Below are 24,451 nucleotides of genomic sequence, written 5' to 3'. Positions count from 1 at the left end.
GATGGGATATCACTTGAACTGAGATGAGGAGGAATTTCTTCAGCTAGAGGGTGGTGAATCTGGAATTTATTGCCACAGGGGGCTGTGGAGGCCAAGTCATTGGGTGTATTTAAGGCAGAGATTGATAGGTTCTTGATTGGTAAGGGGGTTAAGGGTTATGAGGAGAAGGTAGGGGAATGGGGTAGAGAACAAAAAAAGCAGCCATGCTTGAATGGCAGAGCAGACTCTATACCCTGCTGACATTCAGTGTGATGACTGATTTTTGCCACCACCTGGCGCTGATAATTCAGTTACCTTCTTGAACCTGACTGAAATTTCTTCAAAACCTAAATTCAAGTTAAAACTGTTCAACTGCATTTTTAAAATTTTGTACATTAACAGAAATTAACATTTTAAAAAATTTCTGATTCATTATATAGAAAAACATTTTAAGATATCTCATGATAAATTTTTTTTAGCATTGAACATCTTCAGCAAATTACATATTTGTTTAGAGAAAATACTCAAAAATATTTTGCAGTTTTAATTTAAATTCAGTACTTCTTCTTGCTCTAAATAGGTATTTATGGATAGTAATCCCAGTCTGTATGAACTAAGGGGAAAAATTGAGTACTATGCTTCTATTCAGCAAGAAATCGAGGAAATCAGCCCTAATATTACAGTAGATTTTATTGAACTGAACACAGGTAAGCATTAAAGCAGGTTTATAACTATGAGTTTTCTTCATAAATTTAAAATGTACTTAAATATTACCATTTCTATATCTACAGATTGGAGAGAAAATAATTGACCCGGGCCATATTTCATATATCTGCATTGCTACTTTTTTGCTCTTCACAGTTCAAATTATGTCTATCTTTTAATATAATTTGGTATTAAAATTTACCATTAGTAAAAATAAGTTAGCGATGTAGAATATATAATTACATGAAATAGACCATGGCAGAACAGGTAGTGCAGAAGGTAAATTGGTTTATTACTGTCACATTTACCGAAGTACAGTGAAAAACTTTGTCTTGCATGCCATCCATACAGATCATTTCATCACATCAGTGCATTGAGGTAGTACAAGGAAAAAGCAATAACAGAATGCAGAATGAAGTGTTACAGTTACAGAGAAAGTGCAGGGCAGACAGACAATAAGGTGCAAGGACCATAATGAGGTAGACTGTGAGGTCAAGAGTCCATCTTATTGTACTAGGGGACTGTTCAGTAGTCTTATAACAGCAGGATAGAAGCTGTCGTTGAGCCTGGTGGTACGTGCTTTCAGGCTTTTGTATCTTCTGCCTGATGGGAGGGATGAGAAGAGAGAATGTCTGGAGTGGGTGGGGTCTTTGATTATGTTGGCCATTGAAGGATAGTAGAATGTGACAATTCATGGACAATGAGATTGTGTTGAATGTTTATAAGTGTGTGAAATGTCCATGTCTTGAGCAAATGTTTTTTTAATGTTAATTTCTGTTCATGTATAGGTTTTTTAAAATTCAGCTGAACAGTTTTAACAAATTTAATACAAAAAAAATTAGGAGGTATTTCTTTACATAGCTTAACAAGGAATTGAAATTTATTGCTGCATGTATTATTGATGAATGTAAGGTGAGACCTCATACACATATTGAGGAAGGGCTTAGAAGGATAAAAGGGCAGGCTAGAAAATGATCGTTCAAATGGAGAGAGCTCATATTGCAATATAAAGGATAACATAGACCTATTTAATTCTATGCAGGATGAGATGATGGACCTTGAAATGCCCACAGGTCGTCTGAAAAAATTGTAATTATATATTTTCTGGTGTGCTGCCAAGATTATTCTGTAAACTGTGTTCCAAAAATTTTAGACCAGTTAATCAGTTCCTCTCCACCTTTCTATCAAGAGGCCTTTTCCATGTGGTTCACTGTGAGCATTCCTCTCTCACAGTTTTATTATGTTAAAAAGTATCATCCCTGGAAAATTAGACATATCAAACCGTTCAGGATCTAAAGTTATTATCAAGAAATGACTTCAGCATGCATTTTTTTACAGATATTTAACTTTATTTACACAGGGCTTATTCTTTGTACTTGTGAGGTATTCTTAAACTGCTTGGAGGATGGCAATGCACCTGTGGGAAGAGAAACAGAGTTAATATCTTCTGTTAAAACAGGACAGTTTTAAGTTGCAGAGAAGGTGGGGGATGGAACAACGGTAACATCTGTGACAGGATGAAGCTGGGCTGCCATGCAGTTCAGTTGTAGAGATCCCTGGTTCACACATGGAACAACATCTCCTTCAACTCCACTCATTTTCTCCAATTCAAATTTGCATGGGCCCAAGTTATGGCTGTCTTTTTGTGGGAAGCATGAAACAGTCGTACTCAGACCTCCTCCCTCTAATCATTCTCTGGTACATTGGTGACTGCATTGATATTGCTTCCTTAATATACAGAACTCAAAAATTTCATTACTTTTGCTGCCAGTTTTCATCTTGCTCTCATCTTCACGTGGTCCATCTCTGACCCTTTCCTTACATTTCTCTGTCTCCATCTCAGGAGGTAGATTAACCACAAAACATTCATAACAACATTACAGACTCCCAGAGCTATGTGGACCATACTTCCTCTTACCCTGCCTCTGTATGGACTCAGTTTCATTCTTCCAGTTCCTCCATCTCCAATGATGAAAGTTTCCATATAGATGTCTCTAAAACATTTTCCTTCTTTTCGAACCATGGCCTCAGCTCCTCCCTAGTGGACAGAAATCTCAGCTGCATTTCATCCACTTCCCACGTCCCTTCTCTCAGGCCCTTTGGCACAACTGGTCCATGCCAACCAAGATTCCCAGAAATTCACTAGAATCCTGCTGTTGCTAATGGCCCCACAATGCATCAGTACAAACATCTACCATAAATTTCCAGTCAACTTCTCTTAGTTGCAACATCAAATCGATTTCATGACATTGGTGTTCTATCTGTTCAGCAGATACTCAATATCCAGGGCCTAATCTAAGTGATGCAAATTGAATCTAAAATCAAGAAACTTATATCTCCCTGGAGAGATTTCACTGGGAATTTTTAAAATGTCTTTCAGATGGCTACACAGTGATGTTAAGGAACATATGACTAATCTCTCCCCCTAGACTGGCAGTACAACCTGCTGACATGTCCTCCAAAGACTCAAACTTTAATATGAAAACCCTCTGCTGTAGAGATTTGCAATACCACTGAAAGGAGAAACAGAGAGTCTTTTGCTGCAACCTCAGCGTGTTTCGTTGAAGAGTAGGAAATGGGAGGAGGAGTAGGCCATTTATCCTTTCACACCTGCTCCGTTAGTCAATACAGTCATGGCTGACTCTCATAATACCATCCCCCAGAGGATCTGCTCTCCCCTCCTCCCCTGCACCTGTCTATCACTATCCCTTACCTGCATCTGCCTATCACCACTTCATGCCCACCCCACCGCCCCTCTTTTGTCCACCTATCACTGCTCTGCTTTCCCCTCCTATATATTGGACTTCCCCTTTTCCTATCTTCAGTCCTGAAGAAGGGTCCTGACCCAAAACGTTGACCGCCTGCTTTTCTCAACGGATGTCGCCTGGCCTGCTGAGTTCCTCCAGCATCATAGTGTTTTTCTTCTAAGAAGTGAATACAAGACTCCAGCTGGGTAGGACTTGTGCTTTATAAGTTTGGAAGAAATTTCGTAAGCACAGAAAATGGACACATTTGCATCAATTTTTATGTCCATGGTATATATATAAAATTTTGTTTGTTTTATGTTCGTCCCAATTTTGGCAAAAATTAGGGTGGTCCCTGCATATTGTGACAGGTTAGTGCTGGAATTCACAGCGGAATATGATTCCTGTGTAATTGATGGGATTATTATCAAATACAATTTTAAGCCACAATATTTGTTGCTTTTATATTAAATTGCATGAGAATTAAACTTATTCTAAGAGTTTACTGTTTTCTCCACACCCACACCCCTCTTCAACTCTTTTAGAAGCATTGAAAATTGCACTTACAGTGGAAGCTAAAGGTTGGAAAATTGTACTCAGTCGTTTCCTGAATGAACAATTTAAGGGAAAAATGACAGCAATATCAGCATTTATTAATGAGCAAATGAAGAATATGGCACGACCTATTCAGGATCTGGATGATGTTAGATTTGCCATGGATTCTTTAGCAGAAATACGGAAAAATGAGATACAAATGGATATGACTTTGGGACCCATTGAGGTTTGTGCCCTTCTGCTTTGGAACATATATATTGCATACCTTCCTGGGTCATTAGTTTTACAGTTTATCTGTGTTTTAAATCCCAGATTTGACCTCATGTAATAGCATTCCATAATATCTCCTGCTAGCCTGGTGGTGACTTCCTTGAAAAAGGCATTTAAGAAATAGAACCTGCAGCATCATTCATTTAAAACCCTGGCAGACCCTGTCCTTCATCCACTTTCTTACATGAGTCCTATTTTGTTTGTTGATCACAGTTTTGACTGTACTCTGTAACTGAGCATTCATAATCCTTTGAAAAAAAAGATTTCCATTGGCTTAGAACCCTTTCCATAAATACATTTGTCTTCATCTCTGCCCTAAATTACTGACCCCAATATAGTAAGATTGTACCCCCTAATTTAAGACTCTCTTTAGGAATAAACAGCCTCCAGTCATGTTTTCTGTCCATCCCTCACAAAATCTTGTACAAGACTAACACTGCATAAAGCCAGGAAAAATATAGATAGTCTTTGGATAAAATTAAGAGAGAAAGTAGGAAAGCAAAGGAAGCCATGAAAAAATAAAGGAAATCCAAAGAAGCTTAAAAAATACATGAAAAGCAAGAGGATAGAGAACTGGATTCAACACTGGCTTAGCAGAGAAGCCAGAAAGTGGTAGTAGATGGTTGTCTCTGATTGGAGGCCTGTGTCTAGTGGCGTGCCGCAGGGATTGGTACTGGGACCATTGTTGTTTATCATCTATATTAATGATTTAGATGATCACGTGGTAAATTGGATTAGCAAATTTGCAGATGACACCAAGATTGGGTTTGTAATGGACAGCGAGGAAGGCTATCAAAGCTTGCAGCGTGATCTTGACCAGCTAAGTAAATAGGCTGAAAAATAGCAAATGGAATTTAATGCAGACAAGTGTGAGGTGTTGCACTTTGGGAGGACAAACCAGGGTAAGACTTAGTCAGTGAATGGTAGGTGTGTGGTAGAACAAAGGGACCTGGGAATACTGATCCATAATTCTTTGAAAGTGGCGTCATAGATAGACAGGATCATAAAGAGAGCTTTTGGCACTTTGGCCTTCATAAATAAGGGCATTGAGTACAGGAGTTGGGATGTTATGTTGAAGTTGTACAAGACTTTGGTGAGGCCGAATTTAGAGTATTGTCTGCAGTTCTGGTCACCTACCTACAGGAAAGATATCAATAAGCTTGAAAGAGTGCAGAGAAATTTTACAAGGATATTGCCAGGACTCGAGGACCTGAGTTATAGGGAAAGGTTGAATAGGTTAGGACTTTATTCCCTGGAGCATAGGAGAATGAGGGGACATCTTATAGAAGTATACAAAATTATGACCGGTATAGATAGGGTGAATGCATGCAGGCTTTTTCTCGTAAGGTTGGGTGAGACTAGAACTAGAGGTCATAGGTTTAGGGTGAAAAGTGAAATATTTAGGGGGAATCTGAGGGGAAACTTCTCCACTCAGAAAGGGTGGTGTGAGTGTGGAATGAGCTGCCACCAGAAATGGTAGATGCGGGTTCAATTGTAACATAAGTTTGGATAGGTCCATGGATGGGAGGGGTTTGGAGGGATACAGTCCAGGTGCAGGTAGATGGGATGAGGCAGAAGATCAGGTGGCATGGACTAGATGGGCCGAATTGGCTGTTTCTGTGCTGTAGTGCTGTATGATAGCATGAAGGTAATAGCATGAAGGTAACATCATGGGCACAACCCTCCCACTTCTTCCCCTCCACCATCAGATTTCTGAATGGTCCATGAACACTACCTCATTATTCCTTGTTTGCACAATTTATTTATTTTTGTAACTTATAGTAATTTTTACGTCTTTATGTTTTGCACTGTACTGCTGCTGCAAAACAACAAATTTCATGACATATTCTGTTTCTAATTCTGATTCCCTGTGTGGAAGCAGAGGTTGCAGGTAGATATTTTGCAGCTGTTTTTATAGAAAAGGGAGAAGGATGATGTTAAGAAGGGCTGCAAAGAAAAACCTGGGAACTACAGACCAGTAAGCCTGACATCTGTGGTATGTAAGTTACCAGAGGGGATTCTGAGGGATAACATATAGAAGCATTTGGAAAGACAGCAGTTGATTAGGGATAGTCAGCATGGATTTTTGCGTGGGAGAACATGTCTCACAAATTTGACTGAGTTTTTTGAAGAAGTAACTAAGAAAGTTGATGGTGGTAAACGTCGTCCATATGGAGTTTAGTAAAGCCATTGATAAGGTTCCACATGGTAGGCTGCTATGGAAGGTTAGATCACATGGGATCCAGAGAGAGCTAGCTAATTGGATACTCAATTGGCTTGATGGTAGGAAGCAGAGGGTGATGGTGGAAGGTTTCTTGGACTGGAGACCCATGACTAGTGGTGTTCCCCAGGGCCCAGTGTTAGGCCCATTGCTATTTGTCATTGATTTCAATGATTTAGATGAGAATATGCAAGGCATGGTTAGTAAGTTTGCAGTTAACACTAAAATAGGTGGTGTCATTGGTAGTGAAGATGGTTATCAGGATTTACAGAGGGATCAGCTGTGTAAATGGGCTGACGAATGGCAAATGGAGTTTATTTTGGATGAGTTCGAGGTGCTGAATTTTGAGAAGACAAATCCAGGCAGGACATCCACAGTGAAAAGTTGGAGCCCTGGGGATTGTTGTAGAACAGAGGGACTGAGAAGTAGAAGTGCGTGGTTCCTTGAAACTGGCATCGCAGCTAGACAGGGTGATGAAGAAGGCTTTTGGCACACTGGCCTTCATCAGTTAGGGCATTGAGAACAAAAGTTGGGGTGTTAAGTTGCAGTTGTACAAGATGTTATTGTGGCCGCATTTGGAATGTTGTGTTCAGTTTTGGTCCCCCTGCAATAGGAAAGATGCCATTAAGCTGGAAAGAGTGCAAAGGAGATTTACGAGGATCTTGCTGGGACTCAAGGGAGTGAGTTATGGAGAGAGGTTGAGCAGGTTAAGACCTTTTTCATTGGAGCGTAGGAGAATGAGGGGTGATCTTATAGAGGTGTATAAAATCATGACGGGCATAGATACGGTCAATGCACACAGTCTTTTTTCCAGGGTTGGGGATCAAAAACTAGAGGGCATAGGTTTAAGGTGAGAGGGGAAAGATTTAATAGGAATATGAGCAGCAACTTTTTCACCTTGAGATGGTCAGTATATGGAATGAGCTGTCAAAGGAAGTGGTTGAGGTAGGCACATTGGCAACATTTGAAAGCTACTTTGACAGGGACAAGGATATGAAAGGTTTAGAGGGATATGGACCAAACGCAGGCAGATGGGATTAGCATAGATGGGAATCTTGGTCGGCATCGCCTAGTTGGGCTGAAGGGCCTGTTTCCGTGCTGTATGATTCTATAACTCTATTTATGATTCTGTGTTGTTGTAAAGGAGGAAGTGTCAGAAATATTGAATGTGATAAGTATAATAACAGAGGGTTTAGCTTCTCTGATCAACTTCATACTGGTTCTTTGGCTCTATGTAAGACCAAGTTCCACTCCCTGCCTCACCCGTGGTAGGGGTGTTTAAAATTAGAGGGCATAGGTTTAAGGTGAGAAGGGAAAGATTTGAAAGGACATTAGGGGCAACTTTCTCACACAGACGGTGGTCGGTATATGGAGCAATCTGCCAGAGGAAGCTGTAAGGTGGGTACAATTACAATGTTTTAAAAACATTTAGACAGGTACATGATAGGAAAGGTGTTGAGGGATATGGGCCAAAATCAGGCAAATGGGACTAGCTCAGGTAGACAATTTGGTTGGCAGGGATGAGTTGGGCCGAAAGGACTGTTTCCATGCTATTTAACTCTATGACTCTATAACCCTCTGAGAGAAGAAATTCTTCCTCATTTCATTCTTATATGTGCATCCCCTTATTCTGAGACCATGACCTCTGGTCCTGGTCTCTCCTGTGAGAGGAAACGTACTCTCAGAATTTACCCTGTTTAACCGTCTCTTATATGTTTTGATAAAATTTGCTCTTATTCATCTAAATTCCAATGAGTAGAGACATAACCCATCCAACCTTTCCTTGTAGGACAATCCCTCATACCTGGGATCATCCCAGTGAACATTTTCTGAACTGTTTCCAATTAAATAACAGATGTCCTTAACTTGGGGAAACAACAACACTTCTCAGCATTCTTAATGTAGATTTCCCAATTGTCTTGTATAAAGAATTCTCTACTTCAGCCTTGAACTAAGGGCGAACATTCCATTAGTCTTCCTTGTTACCCCCTGCACTTATGTGCACAGGGACCTCTATATTCCATTGTGTTCTTTTGTTCTTTCTTCCAAAATGAACTACTTAACTATTTCCATTCATCGCCTTCTTACCCAATCGGTTAATTTATCAATATCACTGCAAACTTCCTGTACCCTCCTCACAACTTGCCGTCTCACTTATTTTTGTGTCATCTGTAAATATTTTCATGCATTTCCTTCCTCCAACTCAGCAGTATAAATCATAAACATTTGCAGCCCCAGCACTATTCCCTGTGGTACCCCACTAGTCAAAGGTTGCCAAGCTGGAAATGATCCCCTTATCCCCCACTTGCAATTTCCTGCCTGTCAGCCAATCCTCTATCCATGTCAATATATTCCCTCCAACACCATAGAATCTTATCTTGTAACTTAACAGTTAATGAGGCCTCCTCATACATTTTCCATTTCAACCATCCATTAACTTCCTTGGCTAGCCATATTTGTTTCGTCCCTCCCCTAGAATCTTTCCACCTTATTAGAATATAGTTATGTTGAGTGTCATGAATTATCTCCTAAATTACCTGGCATTACCTGTGTCTTCCTTGCTAATCCATCCATCCAGTCGTCTTTAAACTCTATTCTCATTCCATTGTAATTCCCTTCATTTTAGCTGAATACAGTTGTTTCCAACCCAAGTTTCTCATTCTCAAATGGAATACAAAATTCTATTATGCTATGATCACTACTTTCTGAGGGATATTTCACTCTGGGGTTATTAATTGGACCTCACTCATTACCCTTCAGAAGATCCAAGATAACTGTACCCTGGTTGGTTCCGAGGAAACTACCTCTAATGCACCACACTTTCCAGCATGATTAACCTGCATATGCATAAAGAATGAAGTCTCCCATAATTATTGCACTGTTCTTTTTCCACACTACCATTATTTGTTGATTTATGCCTTTTCCTACAGTATGACTGCTTTTTGGCAGTTTCTAGATTACCCCAACCATTTCTTTCTTTCCTTGGCATTTTTAACCTCCACCGACATCTTCTGAGCCTAGATTGCCTCTCACAACTTAATACAGCTCTTATTTATTGTGCTACCCCACCAGGTTTTCCTTTCTGCATGTCCTTCCTAAACATCAAATATCCCTGAGTATTACTTCATTAGTTTTATATGGAGTGAGACTACAAAATGTTTTGTTGTAGAGTGATTTGGGTGTCCTAGTGCATTAAACACAAAATGTTGGCATGCAGATGTATCAAGTAATTAGGAAAATTGGGATAATAAGTATAGATGTAGGGGAGTTTTGATGTATTTTTACAGGAAAGATACTAGGCAGTGGTGAGACTGCATCTGGAGTGCTATGTAGAGGTTTAGACTCCATATTTAATGAAGGATATGCTGCATTGGAGTCAATGCAGAGAATGTCCATGAGGTTAATTCCTAGGTTGAAGTGGTTAATGTCAAAAGACAGGTTGGGAATGTTTGGCTCATACACACCAGAGTTTGTAACCTTGAGGTTATGCATTTCAGATTCAGTTGTAATGGACCATGTTTTGGGTGATCCTACGGATTGTGGATCCTGTCCTGGTGGTCACTTCAAATGTTTTTTGTAGTTTCCAAAAGAATTATAAAATTTCTTGTTTCCATTTTTTACATTGAGCCTTCTTTTGTGGTTGCATAAATCTCTCTACTTCACCATCAGCACATTGCCAGTAAAGTATTATTTTAAAGTCAAAGTAGGTTGCAACCTTTCTGGAGTCACTATTATCGAATAGTGGTCTGTACTTTCATCACCTTTGTGAAAAATAATACTTTTAGTCCTCATATTTGCAAATAGTTATATAGATTCACTGCTGGGATGAAAAGATGTCTGCTTTCTTTATTGACACACCTGACATATTACAATTGCTCAGAACTGCACACAGTGCCCCTTTAGGGAAACTGTACAAGGTGTTCTTAAAAAGGAACTGTAGTAAAATAGAATAACAATAGCACAAAAATACCACAGTTCTGTCTTATAATTTTTCAATCCCCTCGCTCTGGACATAGTACCAGGAATCCGGTAGACCAGTATGGTGCTGCTGTTTAAAACGAAGAATGGGACAAACTGATTATGACACCTTTATTCTAACAATGGTGATGCCCAAATTATTTGAATCAACACTTAATATGGCATGGTTAATCAAGGACTGTTAGCATGGATTTGTTAAAGGAAGGTAGCATTTGACTATAATTGAATTTTTTTGAAGGCCACACTCGACAAAATACCATGCGATAGATTGATCAGGAAAACAAAATCCCTTGGACTCCAAGTGAAAGTGTCAAATTTAATTGAAAATTGGCCAAGTGGGAAAAAGCAAAGAGTAATGATCAACAGGAACTTTAGTGATTGGAGTTATTTGTTCAGTGGAATGTTGCTGGACATGTTACTATGCCCTTTTTGTAACATATATTACTAACTTGGGCTGAAATTAAAAGAGACCTGATTAAGAAGGTTTCTGATGATTTAAAAATTGACAGGGTGCTTGATGAAAAGAGAGCTTGAGGCTGTAGGAAAGTATCAATGGACTGATTGAGTAGGTACAAAAATGGCAAATAGAATTCAGTCAAGAGAAGTGTGAGATAATGCTTTTAGAGAGAACAAGCAAAGCAAGGAAAAACCTAGAAAAATAAAATGGAGAGGAAAATAATTATTTTGGAGTGCATATCCACAAATTGGGTCAGGGTTACAGAATAATTAAGAAGGCATGTGAGATACTTGTTTTTATCTACCAAGAGGTCATGATAGAACGTGTGAACAAGGCCACATCTAGAGTATAGCATAGATTTCTTGTCACTGCTCTACAGGAGTGGTGGCAAGAAATCTATGCAATACTCTGCAGGAAAAATATGGCGGCACTAAAGAGAGTGCAGTGGAGATTTACAAGGATGTTGCCAGAAATAAGTGTTCACCCAAATGTAGTAGGTATCTGGAACTTACTGCCTGGAAGGGTGGGGGAAAGAAGAATCCCCATCAGATTTAAAATGTGAAGTACCTGGATGAACAACTGAAAAGCTGTAACTTATAAGACAACTACCTGGGAGATGGGAAGTAGGGGCAGCCTAATTAAATGGTTATAATGGGCTGAATGACCTCCTGTGCCACAAGTTTCCATGTTTCTATGACTTGCTGATGAAACCCTCATTCACCTCTTGAACTAACAATTTCAACCATTTCCTGGCCATGCTCTGAGCCTCTCTTTAATTGCGATAAGAGTTATATGCTCTTCCAATTCTGGCCTTAGTGGATGTCTCAGTCTTAATTTTCTTTCCTAAAACTCTCCACCTCTATCACCTCCTTTGAATCATTCCTGAAATAATATAGTTTTCTCATCTGCCTTATTATTTTATTATTTATATGATGATACCACAGTGAAGTATCTTGGGTTGTTTAACAATGTTAAAAATGTTATATAAATGCATGTTATTGTAATTGTTGAAAATAAAAAAAATGCAGATGCTAGAAATTAGAAATAAAAATAGGAAATTCTGGAAACTTTCAGCAGGTCAGGCTGCATCTGTGGTAGGAAAAACAGAATGAAAGTTTCAGGTCAAAAACCCTTTGTCAGAACTGGGAAGGTGAGAAAATGAATTGGTATTAATCTGAGTAAGGGTGGGGGAGGAGAGGATAAAACAAAAGGGAATATCTCTAATAGGTTGAGGTTAGGATCGCCTTCAAATGTGGTCAACTGGGGCTGTTAAGGAGAGAGAACATGATCCTTTGTTCATAAAATCTATGAAGTGAGAACAGTTAGAGAGTACGAAAGCTTACAATGTAAGAGTTATGAAAAGCGGGACTACAGGGTATGCCCAGCAGGTCAGGCTGTGCTAATGGACAGAGGAAAATGAGCCAAAACCACAACAAAAAGTGCTGGAAACCATCAGCACAGAAAATCTTAGAAGGACTCAGATATTGGCTCAGTTTTTCTGTCCCTGTTAGCATAGCCTGACTTGCTGGATATGTCTTTCAAGATATCTGCTTAATGGCCAAACAGAAAAAAAAAGTTTGTATCAACCTAGTGGCCCCAAACAGCTAATACAACAGCAGTAGACTAATATTAAAATAAGCAGATGTCATCCCTCTATTCCAGGTTGTGGGTGAACTGATGGAAACTGATTGCCTTGATAAATCATTGTTACATTATACACACAGAATGATAGAAGGAGAACCTGAGGGATCTTTATCATTTTTCCTTTTTCTGTTGAACAACTGCTTTATTCTGCCAGTTGTTATATTCCAATTATCTAGTTTTGTAGCTGTTGCAACCTGTTTCAGTTATATAATAAATATTTTAAATTTGTTTTGCAGCTTAACATATATATATAGCTTGTCCCATTGACAGACCTTATCAGAACTAGATTTTATTTATTGTTTCTTTATCACTGGTTTACATGTAGGAAGCATATAGTATCCTGAACAAGTTTGAAATGGAAATTTCAAAGGAAGAAGCAGAAGCAGCTGACACACTTCGGTATTTTTTTAACAAAATGCAAGCTAGAGCTGTGAGTATTGTATTCTTATTATGTCATGACAAATCAGAAAGAATCAGTGTGAAATTTTGGGAGCATTTTAAAGCGGAAGTTAAATAATGATATTGGATCTAAGTTCTGCTCCACTCACATCTGTCTACCTCTTCTTAGGCAGTCCCTTGGGATCAAGGATGACTTACTTCCACTCCGGTTCTGCAGGTTCTTAGGTGACTGATGAGACCAATATGCAACAGCAGACACTTCCACACATGGGGCATGTTTTAATCTCTGTCTTTTCCACATCCCTATTACTTCTTCTTAGGTAGTCATAGAGTCACACAACACAGAAACAGGCCCTTCAACCCAACTGGTCTTACCGACCAAGATTCCCATCTAAGCTAGTCCTATTTACCCGCAGTTGGCCCACATAGAACCTTTCCGATCCATGTACTTGTCCAAGTGCATTTTAAATGTTGTTAATGCACCTGCCTCAACCACTTCCTCTGGCAACTCATTCCATATACTGACCACTCTCTGGGTGAAAAGGTTGCCCCTCAGGTTCCTATTAAATCTTTCCCTTCTCACCTTAAACCCATGCCCTCTAGTTCTTGATTCCCTAACCTTGGGAAAAATACTGTGTGTATTGAACCTATCTATGCCTCTCATGATGATTTTACACATCTCTATAAAATCACCCCACATTCTCCTACACTCCACTGAAAAAAGTCCCAACCTACTCAACCTCCCTCCATTGCTCAGTCCCCTGAGTCCTGGCCACATCCTCACAAGTCTCTTCTACATTTTTTCCAGCTTAATAGCATCTTTCCTATATCAGTGTGACCAAAACTGAACACAGTATTCCAAATGTGGCCTCACCGACATCTTGCACAACTGCATGCCAAAAGCCTTCTTCACCACCCTTCCAAAGGACTGTGAAAGTCCTACCTTCATTTGTCTTCGCAAAATGCAAAACCTTTCATGTATCCAAATTAAACTCCATTTGCCATTCCTCAGCCCACTTATCCAGCTGATCAAGGTCCTTCTGTAAATCCTGATAACCATTTTCACTGTCAATGACACCACCTATTTTAGTGTCATCTGCAAACTTACTAACCAGGCCTTGTACATTCTCATTGATATAGATGATAAATAGCAATCGGCCCAGCACCGGGCCCTGGGGAACACCACTAGTCACGGGCCTTCAATCCCAAAAACAACCTTCCACCATCACCCTGTACTTCCTTCCATTGAGCCATCCAGTGTGTATCCAGTTAGCTAGCTCTCCCTGGATCCCATGCGATCTAACCTTCCATAGCAGCGTACCATGCAGAACCTTATCAAATGCCTTACTGAAGTCCATATAGACTATATCTACTTCCCTGCCCTCATCAACCTTGGTTATTTCTTCAAAAAACTCAATCAAATTTGTGAGTTTCTCCTGTGCACAAAGCCATGCTGGCTATCCCTAATCAACCCCTGTCTTTCCAAATGCATGTATATCTTAGTATTTGTCTTAGTCCTTGGTATCAGTGATGACTTACTTCCACGCTGGTTCCTGATTGGCAGATACTTTGTTCCTTCCTCCATTTATGATTGGTTTCTCTGTCCTTTAGACACATGGATGTGAGGTTCTCAGTGCCATCCTGAATGCCACTTCTCCATGTTGAATCGTCATGGACCAGGGATTCCCAAGAGTTAGTAGTGATGCAAGAATGCTTTGAGAATATCCTGTAATCTTTTCCTCTGGGTTATACTATAGGCTTCCCCATAGTGAGCAGGAATTAGAATAACAGATATGTGGGCAAATGATAGTAGGGTTTAGGTGGGGGATTTTACATTTCCCATTATTGACTAGAATTGCCTTAGTGTAAGAGGCTTAGATGGGTACGTTCTTGAGGAATTTTTAAAGCAGCATGTAGAGAGTCCTACTCGGGAAAGTGTTGTACTCAATTTTATCTTAGGGAATGATGATGGGCAAGTGGTGGAAATGTCTGAAGAACCTTTTGGAAACAGTGAATATAGTTTGGTAGGTTTCAAGGTAGTCATGGAAAAAGATTAGGTTTGTTCTAGAGTCAGGGTCTTAAATTGGGGGAGGGCTGATTTCAACAGTAGAAGGCAGGACCTAGCAAAAGTAGATTGGGAGTAGCTGATAGAGGGAAGAACAACATATTTTCTATCTCTTGTGGCTCCACATATAGATGACCACTTGATTCTTAAAGGGACCTATTCTCTCCCTAGTTACCCTTTTGCTCTTAAGAAACTTATAGAATCTCTTAGGATTCTCCTTTCCCTCATCTGCCAGGGAATTCTCATTTCCTGAATGGATGAGAATGTAGGTGGACTGATTAGTAGGTTTGCTGATGACTGACAATGATAGTGGAGTAGTAGACAGTGAAGAAGGTTATGAAAGGATACAAAAGGACATAGATCAGCTGGAATGTTGGGCTGAGAGGTGGCACATGAAATTTAATACATACAATTGTGAGATAATCCATTTTGTGACTTCTAATACTAACAGGACTTATACAGTAAATGGTAGGGACCTGAGGAGTATTGATGTACAGAAGGACCTTGGGGCGCAAGTTCATAGAAAATGGCAATGCAGGTGGATAGGTTAGTGAAGAAGGAATTTGGCATGCTTGCCTTCAGAGTTGGGACGTCATGGTGCAGCTGTACAAAACATTGGTCAGACTGCACTTGGAGTATTGTGTACAGTTTTGGTCACTCATTATAAGAATATTATGGAAGCATTAGAAAGAGTGAAAAACAGATTCACGAGGATGTTTTGTGCAATGGAGGGCTTTAATTATGAGGAGGCTGATGGGTAACCTTATAGAGGTTTATAAAATTATGAGGGGCAGAGTAGATGTTCAGATCTTATTTCCTAGGATGGGTGAGTCTAAAAATGGAGGTCATAGGTTTAAGGAGGGAGGAGATGAATTTAAAGAACATCTGACAGCAAGTTTTTCACACGGAGGGTGGTGGGTATGTGGATCAAACTGCTAGAGGAAGTGGTAGAGGCAGATACAATAATAATGTTTAAAAGGCATTTGGACAGGTACATAGATAGGAAAGGAGTAGAGGGATACGGGCCTAATTGGTGTAGATAATAGCATTTATCTATATGAATGGATAAAATTGCTGGCTGAGATCATTGGCAATTCATTTAGCAAGGCCCTGCCTGGTCTTTCTTGATGTAATCCAGTCACATTCGTGACATTTGGATGCATTCAACAAAGATTAACAAATACACATTGAAGATGTAAAAATTTTTGCAAATTATTAAAAACGTAAAGTAACCTGAAGGAGAAAAAAAAATTGGAGGATATTTTGATGGTGTTAGCGGATTCAGTGTGGCATCATGTAATCCCATCAAAATATCATTCTATTCCTCTCAGGTAAACTTAATTACTATAGAAAACAAATCATTAGACCATAAAACTACTGGATTGTAATAAAAACCCTGGAAGCACTCAGCCAGTCTAGCAATATCTGTGGAAGGAGAAACCAGTTAACATTTCACAAGAACTCAAGAAAATCGGAACTTGGTCCCTGCAAGCCTGCCCCACCATTCAATATGATCATGGATGATCTACACTGGCCTCAACTCCTCTTCTATGCCAGTTCCCCATAACCTTCAATTTCTTGATCTTTCAGATATCTATCTAAAGTATATCTAAAGATCTGGCCTCCACCACTCCCAAATCATCTGGCAGAACGCCTCATTCCAGAACTCACCAACAAGCACCAAGATGTTGCTAGGCTGGCAGTGAGAGAGTCCTTCCCTGTCAGATTCTTCCTGGACAGTCGGAATCTCACTTCCAACGCACACAGCCTTTGGGCCAGCTGCGATAAGGATGAGACAGTAGCCCACCTCTTTGTGGGCTGTGTATTCTCAAAGAAGGTCTGAAGAAGGATGCAAGGTAACTTGTCTCAGTTCATCCCAAGCAGCTGCATAACAGAGGACTCTGATCTGCGGGCTGTTCCCAGGGTCACACACTGAGACCAACATCAAGTGCTGCTGGAAGATCATCAACTGGATGAAAGACGCTCTTTGGTCTGCCCAAAACTTGTTGGTCTTCAAGTTGGTCAACGAGGTGTCCATAAGGGAATGCTGCCGACTGGCACATTCCAGGCTGCAGAAGTATGTGTTGAGGGATGCACTGTAGCTTGGTGTAGCCAACACCAAAGCTTTGTGGGCAAGGATGGCAGTCTAGAGTCCTTCTGGCACTAGACATTGAGAGGCTATGTCCAAGTTAGAAGCCTCTCAAACACTTGAAGTTTGTATCAATAACACTGTGAAAGTACAGACAGAATGACACTATGAATGTAAATGGAGCCATGTACTGTGTTTTTTGTACTGTTATGTATTTTTATGAATCGTTTATTTTTGACATAAAAAGAAATATGTGGTTCCATGATTCAGAAATATGCAGCACTTCTAAGGGTGAAGTGTTGCCCATACTACCTGCCATGGGAGTTCACTTCAGCTATCCTGATAGCAGTCTCCATCCCACCCTAGGCGGATGTGAAGCCTGCACTCAATGAACTCCCTAATCAACAACCTGGAAACGGGATAGCCTGAGGCCCTCTTCATCACAACCAGTGGCTTCAACCAGGCTGACTTCAAGAGAGTGTTACATCTCCTGTCCCACCAGAGGTCCAAACACCCTTGACCATTGCTACACAATCAAAGATGCCTGACAAGCCACCCTCTGCCTACACTTCGGTAAATCAGACCACCAGGCGGTGCTCCTTCTCCCTGAATACAAACAGAAACTGAAACGTGAGGATCCTTACAGAAAGTTGTACAGCGCCAGTCTGGGGAAATAGAGGAGCTCCTTTGTGACTGCTGTGAGTTGCTAAACTGGTCCATATTCAAAGACTCAGCAGCTAACCTAAATGAGCATGTCACCAACCGTCATGGACTTTATCAGCAAGTGTGTAGAGGACTGCGTACCAAAGAGGTCAATCCAGGTGTTCCCAAACCAGAAACCGTGGATTAACTGGGAGATCCACTCCCTACTGAATTCCAGGACTGCAGTGTTCAAATCGGGTAACCCAGACCTATGCAAGAAATTGAGATACGAACTCTGTAAAGCTATCAGGGATGCCAAGAGATAATACCAGTCCAAGATCGAGTCCCAGACTAGCCATCAGTTGCAGCAGGGCTTACATGCTATAATGGGTTACAAAACGAAGTCAGGCAGCATCACTGACAACAGCGCATCCCTCCCCAATGAGCTTAATGCATTCAGATCAGTCTTCCGGAGAGTGAACCCACAGAAAGCATCTGGACCGGTTGGAGTCCCTGGCTGTGTCCTAAGATCCTGCACAGATCAGCTGGCAGGGGTATTTGCAGACATTTTAACCTCTCACTACTTCAATCTGAGGTTCCCACATGCTTTAAGAAGACCACTATCATCCCGGTACCTAAGAAAAATAAGGTAAAGTGTCTTAATGACTATTGCCTGGTGGCTCTGACATCCACCATCATGAAGTGCTTCAAGAAGCTGGTCATGGCACACATGAACTCCAGCCTCCCAGACAAATTTGACTCACTGCAAACGCATATCACTGAAACAGGAAGGTGGATGCCATCTCCCTGGCCCCACACTAATCTCTGGAGCATCTGGATAGTAAAGACACCTAGGTTAGACTACTATGTATTGACTACAGCTTTCAATACTATAATTCCAAGCAAGCTCATCTTCAAATTCCTAGACCTGGGACTCAACACCTCCCTTTGCCACTGGATCCTTGTCTTCCTGACCAACAGATCACAATCAGTAAGGATAGGCAGCAACACCTCCACCATGATTATTGGTGCCCCACAAGGCTGAGTCCTCAGCCCCCTACTCTACTTCAGAAACATTCACGACTGTGTGGCCGGATTCTGCTCTAATTCCATCTACAAGTTTGCAGATGACACCACCATAATCAGCCAAATCTCAGATAATAATGATTCAGAGTACAGGAAGGAGACAGAGAGCCTAGTGGCATGGTGTCATGACAACAACCTTTCCTTCAATATCAGCAAAACAAAAGAGCAAGTCATTGACTTCAGGAAGTGGCTGGGGTGATGCATATGCTCCCGTTTACATCAACAGAGCTGAGGTCTAGACGGTTAAGAGCTTCAAGTTCCAAGGAGTAAACATCACCAGTAATCTCCCCTGGTCCAACCACATGGACGCCATGGCCAAGAATGTGCACCAGCGCCTCTACTTCCTCAAGAAGCTAATGAAATTTGGCATGTCCTCATTGACCCTCACCAATTTCTATAGATGCACCATAGAAAGCATCCTATCCAGATGCAACACGGCTTGGTATGACAACTGCTGTGCCCAGAACCGCAAGAAACGGCAGAGAGTTGTAGACGCAGCTGAGCACATCACGAAAACCAACTTCCCCTCTATGGACTCTGTCTACACTTCTCACTGCCTCGGTAAAGCAGCCAACATTAAAGATCCCACCCCTCCCGGGCAATTTCTCTTCTCCCCCTCCCATCAGGCAAAAGATACAAAAGCCTGAAAGTACAAACCACCAGGCTGAAGGACAGTTTCTATCCCGTGGTTATAAGACTATTGAACAGTCCCCTTGTAGGGTAAGATGGACTCTTGACCTCACAATCTACATCATCTTGGCCTTGCCTCTTATTGTCTGCCTGCACTGCACTTTCTCTGTAACTGTAACATTTTATTCTGCATTCTGTTACTGGTTTTCTCTTGTACTACCTCAATGCACTGATGTGAAGAAATGATCTGTATGGACGGCATGCAAAACATAGTTTTTCACTGTACCTCGGTACATGTGGCAATAGTAAACCAATTTACCAATCTAGATCCACATCAATGGTCTTGACTCTTATCTGGCCCTGAAGTGGCTTAGTAACCCTTTCAGTTATATTGTAGCCTCTGTAGTGGTGTTTCAAGAAGTGGCTCACACTCTGAAAAACAATAAAAGACATGCTAAATGCTTCCTATTTTTCCAAAAAGCCTTTGCTGATTGTAGTCCATAACAAGTGTAAAGATGTAGAGCCATCAGTACCCCATGGATTAATCATTGTGTCGATTTGATATTCAGAACTTATTGCTGGCTTATTGTCAAATGATACGGCTGAGTAATGTTCTATGATATCTCATGCATTCTTAATGGGGGAGGCTAAAAAATCAATTTTGATCGATGTGAAGGCAACCAGCTGCAGTTCAAACTTTTCCACAGAAGTTGTCTGATGGCAATCAGTATTGGAAAGTGGCTGGTTTTCTGCTAGGCTGGGGTCACTAACATCAAATCTATCCCTGTTGAATCAGCAAACTCTATTGTGCCTGGGAATTTACTGGACAATAAATAGCAGTTATTTACTAAATTTGTTTCTTTGAGGAGCATAAGTGATGGTGTTATTGAACATGACTGCAGTATTGATGAGCACAATATTTGACTTTGACTCAAATTAAATATTTATGTTCATATATCACTGAAAATGTAGGCATATTCTACATATATTCATATATTGTACATATTTCTATTCTGGATATTTATTAGAAACTGCAAATTTCAGGTAAACTTAATCAACCAAACTTTATTGCTGGATTTCGTCAATTTTCTTTTTTTTATATTCTAAGTAATACTTATGGATTCATTAGCTTTTAACATGATTATTGTTTGGACTATTCAAATCAAAGGCATTGCAAAACCTCGCAGTATCATGTTTGTTTGATCTTCTGGTACAATTGCTGATCTCAACAGAGAAATGTGCAGGATGAATTGGTGCAAGTCCAACCCAAATTTAAAGCTGACCTGCTGGAGTCAGTTGATATTTTCCAGAAGGAAGTGCTCAAATATGGACGACAGTATGAAAAGGTAAACTTCTACTTAATTTTTTCTTAGAGTATTAATTCTGTGGAAAAGAAAAGGAATTTACCTGTTTCCTCTCACTATTCCATCTATAGACACATCCATCCCTTTGGTTTCAATTTTCTTGCTGCAATCCCTGATGGGAGAGAAACAGGTTGGCAGAGGAATCAAATATATATTTCATGTAAATTGACACTAACCTGCTATATCTATGCTGCTGCTGATAACAAGTATCCAGCTCTAGAAAATTATTAACATATTTAAATCATGATTGCGAAATACAGTTGGGACCCTGAATTGAACACTTCATGCATCACCATGATATGCCTGTGCTGTGTAGCAGAGTGGCTATGTTGCTGCGCCAGTGATCCAGAAACCTAAACTATATTTTTTATATTGGTGCGTAGATGCAGTGTTGTAGACAGAACATAGAACAGTACAGGAAAGGAACAAGACCTTCGGCCCACGATGTTGTGCTGAACCAATTACATTAGTAATAAAATGCCCAACTAAACTAATCTTTTCTGCCTACACAATGTCCATATCCTACCATTTCCCTCACATTCATGTGCCTATCTAAGAGCTTCTTGAATGCCCTATTGTATTTGCCTCACAGCTTGCGTAGGTAGTTCCAGAGCATAATTGTTCTGCATTGAGTGGAGATTGTTAAATCTTTGATGTATCAAGTCATTTCTGAATATCACAAGAAGTAAACTGAATTGATATCTATAGCTAGATATTTCAGGAGGATTCCCAAAACTAACACTGTACCAAGCTCTGTCATGGGAAGAAATTACCAGGTGGATGGAGGAAAAAATTCAAGGATGTTCTGAAAACCTTCTTGATAAATGCAGCATGCACACTGACTCCAAGGAATCACTGGCCTATGACTGGTTAAAGTGGAGAAGAGGCATTTAAAATGACACTGAAATCCTTGAGTTCATGCATTAGGAACATACAGAAGCCCTGTGCAAATGGCAGAAGGAGGAGACCACTTCACAAACTACTCAATCAACTTCTGCCCCAACTATGGCAAAATCTTCAGGTCCCATACTCGCTTCACCTTACAACCCACGGAACGAGATGGAAGCAAGTATCCTCAATCCTGAGAGACTGCCTAAGAAGAAGACCATTTCAGGAATCCAGGATAGATTATTCCTTGGACACTTCTGATTCTATATACTGCAAATTTTTTAGCCTTATCTATTGCATTCATTTTCTGGGCTGCAATATCACTAGGTACGAGGACAGTCATGAAGCTTCCACCTTCCATTGGTTGTATAGCTCTCCAGCATTTTTAATGACTGGATGTAGCCAACCACAGAGTTTTGGTTTTGAGATTGCTTACTGATTTCCCTGTTTAGGATTACATTAAAAAAAAGAACAGAACAGACCCTTCTGCCCACTTTATCCCTCTCACCTTAAATGCATGTCCTCTAGTATTTGACATTTCTACCCTGGGAAAAAGATTCTGACTGTCTACCCTATCAAGGTCTCTCATAATTTTACAAACTTCCATCAGGTCTCTCCTCAACCTCTGCCACTCCAGAGAAAACAACCCTAGTTTGTCCAACCTCTCCCTTTAGTACATGCCCTCTAAATCAGGCAGCATCCTCTTCTGAATCCTTTCCTTAGCCTCCACATCCTTACTATAATGGGGCAAATGGAATGGAATACACCAGATGTGGCCTAACTAGAGTTTTATAAAGCTGCAACATAACTTCCTGACTCTTGAACTCATTGCCTCAACTAATAAAGGCAAGGATGCCATACACCTTCTCTTCCACCCTATTGACTTGTGCAACCACTTGCAGGGAGCTATAGACTTGGACCCTAAGATCCCTCCATACATCAATGCTGTTAAAGGTCCTGCCATCAGCTGTATACTTTCCCTTACGTTTGATCTCCCAAAGTGCAACACCACACACTTGGCCGAATTAAACTGCATCTGCCATTTCCCTGCCAACATCTGCAACTGATCTATATCCTGCTGTATCCTTTGGCAACCTTCTGCATTATCCATAATGCCACCTATCTTTGTATCATCAGCAAACTTACCAACCCACCCATCCACATTTTCATCTAAGTCATTTACACATATCACAAACAGACCCCTGTGGAATATCAGTAGTCGTGGACCTCCAGCCTATCGACCACTATCCTCTGTCTTTTATGGGCAAGCCATTTCTGAATCCAAGCCAAGTCACCATGGATCTCATGCATCTTTATCTTCTGGATCAGCCTACCACGAGGGACCTTGTCAAACACCATACTAAAGTCCATGTACACAACATCCTCTGCTTTACCCTCATTGATCACCTTAGTCACATCCTCAAAAAACTCAATAAAGTTAGTTGGACATGACCTGCCCTGTATAAATCCATGCTGACTGCCCCTAATTATGCCTTGCTTTTCCAAATGTTCATAAATCCTATCCCTAGGAATCCTCTCCAATAGCTTTCCTACCACTGACGTGAGACTCACCAGCCAATAATTTCTAGAATTATTCCTATTTCCCTTCTTGAGCAAAGGAACAACATTAGCTACTCACCAGTCCTCTGGGACCTCGCCTGTGGCTAGAGAGGACACAAAGATCTTGGTCAAGGAAGGCCCCAGCTATCTCATCTCTTGCCTCTCTCAATAACCTGGGATGTATCCCATCAGGCCTTGGGGACATCCACCCTAATGTTCTTCAAGAGATCCAACACCACCTCTTTCTTTATCTTGCTGAATTGATCTTATGCCTGAAAATTATTATTTACCTGGCTTGATTTTTCTGGGCCATGAGGTTATAATTTTGTGGACAAAGGATCTAGATGAACTGGAAAAGTGGACCAAGGAATGGCAATTGGAATTTAACCAGGACAAATGTGAGATGTTGCATTTTGGCAAGTTAAAACAGGTTAGGGCTTACACAGTAAATGTTAGGGCCCTGGAGAGTGTTGTAGAACAGAGACCTAGGGACACAGGTACATAGTTCCCTGAAAGTGGCGCCACAGGTAGGCACAGTGGTGAAAAACGCATTTGGCACACTTGCCTTCATCAGGGATTGAGTACAGGAGTTGGGACGTCACATTACAACCATCCAAGTCATTGGTGAGACAACACTTGGAGTACTGTGTGCAGTTTTGGTCGCCCAGCTATAGGAATGACGTCATTATGCTGGAAAGGGTGCAGAAAAGATTCACGAGGATATTACTGGGACTGGAGAGCTTAAGTTATAAGGAAGGTCTGAATTGGCTGGGATTTTTTCCCTGCAGTGCATGAGGTTGAGGGGCGACCCTACAAAGGTATACGAATTCATGAGGAGCATTGTTAAGGTGAACGATCAGTCTTTTTCCTAGGATAAAGTAGTCTAAAACTACAAGGCATGGATTTAAGGTGGGAGAGGAAAGATTTAAGAGGGACCTGAGGGGCATCTTTTTCACACAATGTGGTTGGTATGTGGAACAATCTGCCAAAGGAAGCAGTAGAAGCAGGTACAATTACAATGTTTAAAAGACAATTGGACATTTAAATGGATAGGAAAGGCCTGGAGTGATATAGGCGAATGGGACGAGCTCAGAAAGGCACCTTGGTCGGCATGGATGATTTGGGCTGAAGGGTCTGTTTCCACTCTGTATGACTGTATGATTCTATTTGCTGCA

The 24,451-nt window shown here is 40.7% G+C and overlaps 1 protein-coding gene across 1 annotated transcript in view; it reads left to right on the top strand.

Moving 5' to 3' along the window:
• Window positions 1-24,451, top strand: part of LOC127575526 (dynein axonemal heavy chain 8-like) — a 443,415-nt gene that overhangs the window by 173,737 nt on the left and 245,227 nt on the right. Inside the window, 4 exon segments of the mRNA XM_052025459.1 lie at window positions 560-686; window positions 3,974-4,209; window positions 12,879-12,983; window positions 20,697-20,810. Of these exon segments, the coding sequence (XP_051881419.1) occupies window positions 560-686; window positions 3,974-4,209; window positions 12,879-12,983; window positions 20,697-20,810 (582 nt within the window).

The sequence above is a fragment of the Pristis pectinata genome, chromosome 10 (genome assembly GCF_009764475.1).
Source record: "Pristis pectinata isolate sPriPec2 chromosome 10, sPriPec2.1.pri, whole genome shotgun sequence".
NCBI classification, from domain to species: domain Eukaryota; kingdom Metazoa; phylum Chordata; class Chondrichthyes; order Rhinopristiformes; family Pristidae; genus Pristis; species Pristis pectinata.
The sequence above is the reverse complement of the archived record's forward strand: the minus strand, read 5'-3'. Positions and strand labels throughout refer to the sequence as shown.